Source organism: Dipodomys ordii, unplaced genomic scaffold (assembly GCF_000151885.1).
Source record: "Dipodomys ordii isolate 6190 unplaced genomic scaffold, Dord_2.0 Scaffold11, whole genome shotgun sequence".
Lineage (NCBI taxonomy): Eukaryota > Metazoa > Chordata > Mammalia > Rodentia > Heteromyidae > Dipodomys > Dipodomys ordii.
In genome coordinates this window covers 17,952,115-17,956,753 of record NW_012267227.1, presented here as the reverse complement: position 1 = coordinate 17,956,753, position 4,639 = coordinate 17,952,115, and the positions used below count along the sequence as shown (strand labels likewise).

The 4,639-nt window shown below is 51.1% G+C and overlaps 1 protein-coding gene across 1 annotated transcript in view; it reads left to right on the top strand.

Moving 5' to 3' along the window:
* Eif2ak4 (eukaryotic translation initiation factor 2 alpha kinase 4) overlaps positions 1–4,639 on the top strand; it is a 60,562-nt gene that overhangs the window by 49,323 nt on the left and 6,600 nt on the right. Inside the window, exons 30-32 of the mRNA XM_013010007.1 lie at positions 833–940; positions 1,862–1,990; positions 2,610–2,747. Coding sequence (XP_012865461.1) covers positions 833–940; positions 1,862–1,990; positions 2,610–2,747 — 375 coding nt within the window. The remainder of the gene's footprint in view (positions 1–832; positions 941–1,861; positions 1,991–2,609; positions 2,748–4,639) is intronic.

Genomic DNA, 4,639 nt, shown 5'->3' with positions numbered 1-4,639 from the left:
CGCTGTCCCTCAGCTCTTCAGCTCAAGGCGAGCGCTCTACCACTTGAGCTACAGCGCCACTTCCGGTTTTCTGGTGGTTTATTGGAGATAGGAGTCTCATGGTCTCTCCTGCCCGGGCTGGCCTTGAACCGCGATCCTCAGATCTCAGCCTCCTGAGTAGCTAGGATTACAGGTGTGAGCCACCAGCGCCCGGCTGCATTGGTTATTTTTAAGCTATGCTCTCACTGCCCAGGCTTGCACTTGAACCTCAGTCTGCCTATTCTATTCTGTCATCCATGGCTGGATGACAGACGCACACCACCATGCCCAGCTTCTTCTATTAAGATGGAGTCTCACAGACGTTTTTGTCTGATCTCACCCTCCTTTTCTAGGGTGACAGGCACACACCACTGTGCCCAGTTATAGTAAAGAGTCTTGTGTCTGCATCACAATCCCCCTGGTACTCCTAAGTCCTGGGGTGCTTGTTACGTGGGGGCGGGTGCACACCTGCCCTTCAGGCTCAGGCCAGGCTCTTAATCTCCCCATGATGTTTGGTGCATATTATCTCAGCCTTTCCTGGCTTTTTGGGTCGTGTGTGTGTGTGTGTGGTACTAGGGTTTGAAGTCAGGTGCTTTACCACCATACCCTCAGCCCTTTCTGCTTTAGTTATTTTTCTAATAGGATCTCTCGTTTTATTTATTTATTTAGCTTTTTAAAAGTTTGAGTCTTTGCCTCCAGTGTGGGGTTTACAGGTACTATACATGGCAATTGTAGTAAGAACTTGCTTGTTAACTGTTTCTTGCCCTGTAATTGACTTCCTATTTCCTAACTAGAACTCCGGGTCCCTCCACAGATCCCCCAGTTTCGAGGCCCACAGGCTCTAGGGCCCGTTCCCACCGCCATTGGTGTCAGCATCGCCATAGACAAGATATTTGCCGCCGTCCTCAACACAGAAGACCCTGTGAGTGTGCTTTACCTTTCAGGGCGTCTCCAGACACCTCCCGGCTTGACGCCACGTTTGCTTGTCCTAGCTGAGCGGGGGGGGGGGGGGGGGGGGGGGGGGAGGGGGGGGAGAAGGCTCAGCACCTCTGGCATGCTCATGCTCTCGTAATCGACGTTGCATCAAGGCCAAGGCTCTGTGCTCAGCTCAATTCTCTCTTTTTTTTATTTGCTGGTCCTGGGGTTTGAACTCTGGGCTGGCACAGTCCCTGACCTTTTGCTCAAGGTTAGTGCTCTACCACTTGAGCCACAGTACCACCTCCAGCTTTTTCTGAGCAGTTTATTGGAGATAAGAGTCTCATGGACTTTCCTGCCTGGGCTGGGTTTGAACTGCAGTCCTCAGATCTCAGCTTCCTGAGTAGCTAGGATGACAAGCATGAGCCACTGGCGCCCGGCTCAGCTCAGTTCTGTTTCTCCCCCCCTGGAGTCAGCATCTGATGGCACAGGCTTAGGGCTCAGTACCCAAGGTTGACCCACCCCTCGGCCCCTCACCTTCCAATGCCCCTGCAGGTGGTCTGGCTTCTGACTGACTGGCTGTAGATCCTCCCTGGATTTGGGTACAAGGACCACGAGTCTGTCTCAGATGTGGCAGTCTAGTCTACCTTCCACAGGGCCAGGGCAGCCGCCTTGCATCCAGGCCTTGCCCTCTCTAGCTGGTGACCTTCCTCAGCTCCCTCCGCCCCACCCAGCCTCTCTGTGCCCCCCTGTAATGCACTCCACCACTAAGCCACATCCCCAGCCCACAATGTCATTTTTTCAAAGCAAAGCCGTCCACGCACTGTGCTGTGGCACAGAATTCCAAAAAGTGCCCGTGGGCACTGCCGCAGGGCCCCTCACACAACTGCGAATTGTCTCTCAGTGCCGCCGTTCTGTCTGTGCGCAGGTGGCAGTGAGCTCTTGTGACCTCCTGGTTGTCAGCGCTGGGCAGATGTCCATGTCCAGAGCCATCAGCCTAACCCAGAAACTCTGGGCGGCCGGCATCACGGCAGAACTCATGTACGACTGGTCACAGGTAACGGGCTGGGGAGCCATCGGGGCTCAGTGCACTCAGTTCCGGCTTCCACACGTCATCCTCTAGAGGGTAGAGGTGTGCAGGGCAGAGTGTGCACAGCCGGGGGTCGCCTGTGACCTGTCCAACGCGTGACCTCAGTGGTGCGAGTTGCTCCTGTACTCGACAGTAACAGACACCACAGACTTAGCGGCTGGTTTTCTTTCATTTCTGAAAGTTGGTGGTCAGATGTCAGTGTTGCTCGGGTCAAGGGCAGCTACCGTGCCACTCGCTTCTTCAGGAGGCTCTGGGGAGATCTTCCTTTCCTGCTCCCGTAGGCCTGTGCTACCTGGCTCCTTTAAGCTCGGCATGGAGGCCTCTTCATCCCTCTCTAAGCTGGGTCCCAACTCTGGCTGGCACACTGCTGACCCAGATCCACAATTAGGACATGCCCATCTGTGGGGGCCATGTCCAAGCCTACTGCACTTCAACGGCACCCGACCACAGCTGCACTCACCCTTCCTCCAGCCCTCGCTCTTCTTGCACAACACTTACGTCCCTGCAATCAGTCTGCTTCTCCTCTCCTCATCCTGACCTGGCTCCAGCAGTCAGGAGTTTATTTGCTCGGCTGTGTGTGTTTCAGTCCCTAGAGGAGTTGCAGGAGTACTGCCGCCATCATGAGATCACCTACGTAGCGCTCGTCTCCGATAAAGAAGGAAGCCATGTCAAGGTAAAGACTGCGAGAAACGCCTCATTTCCCAAGCGGGGCACAGCCCCTGGGGTGCGGGCTGCAGGGGAGGGGGGACCCCCGTGTGGTGGGCCCTGTCCAGTGTCTCTCTGGGGAAAGGGGATAAACGAGCACGAGCGCTCGAGCACTTCTAGGGCTTGCAAAACAAAACCAGAGAGAAAACTATGGCTAGGTTCTTCCTGCTTTCCTCACTCATTCTTTCTCCACCTTGAAAAGTAAGAATAACAAGCAAAGCTGCACGGTAAGCCTGCCTGAGGAGTGAGTTTAGTTCCAAGCATGTCCAAAAGAAAAAGAAATTTCAAGGGTTGGCGGTATGGCTCAGTTAGTAGAGCACCAGCCAGTGACCAAAACAAACAGGTACTGAGTTCCTGGTCCTGGACCAAAAAAGCAAAGAAATTTCAAATGTAAAAGTTTTTAATTTCCACTCATGCATTACATGCGTACATGTATGTGGCATATGTATGGAGTATATGAACTGTACAACAGCATCCGTCTATTTCTCTCTCATCTTTTGTGCTGTTGCCAAATATTTTATATATGTTATATCCCATATCTCATAGATACATGTATGTTTTATACATGTAGTCACACACATATAAACATATATATATATGCATAAATTTTTTGGTGCTATTAGGGTTCAAACTTGGGGATTGATATTTGTTTAGGAAGTGTTCTACCATTTGAGCCATGCCTCCTCCCCTTTTACTTTCATTGTTTCTGAGCAGGTCTGAACTCTGATCCTCTTATGACTCCCACTGTAGTTGGAATGACAAGACATACACTATGTGCACAGCTGTTGGTTAAGCTTGGGTCTCTCAAAGTTTTTACCTGGCCTGTACTTGAACTGCAGTTCTTTCCTCCACCTCCTGAGTAGCTGGAATTACAGATATAAGCTACTGCGTGTAGCTTTTGATGTACTTTTTAAATTCAGTTATCTTTTTATAAAAGGCTTTTAAAATAAAGGTTTTTGGTTTTTCTTTTTGGTCAGTCATTGGGCTTGAACTCAGGGCCTAGGCACTGTGCCTGAGCTTTTTTGCTCAAGGCTAGCCCTCTACCACTTTAAGCCACAGTGCCATTTCTAGTTGCCTGTGTTTAATTGGAATTCTGCAGTGTTGGAGCATGCTCTGACTGGGTAGAAAGGGTCTCGGATCTCCTGCAGTCCAGAATCCATACTCCTTCTATACTCCTCCTCAGCCTGTGGATCAGGTGGCTCTTAGCAACCAGGAGGCTCTTTTGGCACATACTGAACTTACCACCACCTCAGACCCATTGGCTTTTCCAGTTACCATGTCTGGCTGCCTTCCAGAATGGAGGCTCATGTTTCTCTGGTTCATTTTGCTACATCACTAAGCCTGTCAAGCTCCTTTCAACGTCACTTGTGCTTCCGCCAATGGACGCTCGGCAGCATCATCCTCATTTTTGGAACGCAAAAGAGATCACTTAGCCAGGTGCCTGTGGCTCACGCCTGTAATCCTAGCTGCCTAAGAGGCTGAGATCTGAGGATCGTGGTTCAAAGACAGCCCAGGCAGGAAAGTCCGTGAGACTCTTATCTCCAATAAACCACCAGAAAACTGGAAGTGGCGCTGTGGCTCAAGTGGTAGACCTCTAGCCTTGAGCTGAAGAGCTAAAGGACAGCGACCAGGTCCAGAGTTCAAGACCCACACCAATCAAAAGAGATCCCTTGTGTTGTCTGTCCAGCATGGTATTTTTCGCACTCAAAATGTGGAAAGATTGGACTTAGGACCATGGCGAAGAGAGAGACATCGAAGCCTCAGGCCCTGCTGTTTGTGTAGGAATTATGGCTAGAAAATGCTCAGGGCCTAGGAAGGTGGCTCAGTGGTAGAGCGCTTGCCTTGCATGCATGAGGCCCTGGGTTCGATTCCTCAGCACCACATAAGCAAAAAGAAAAAAGCCAGAAGTGG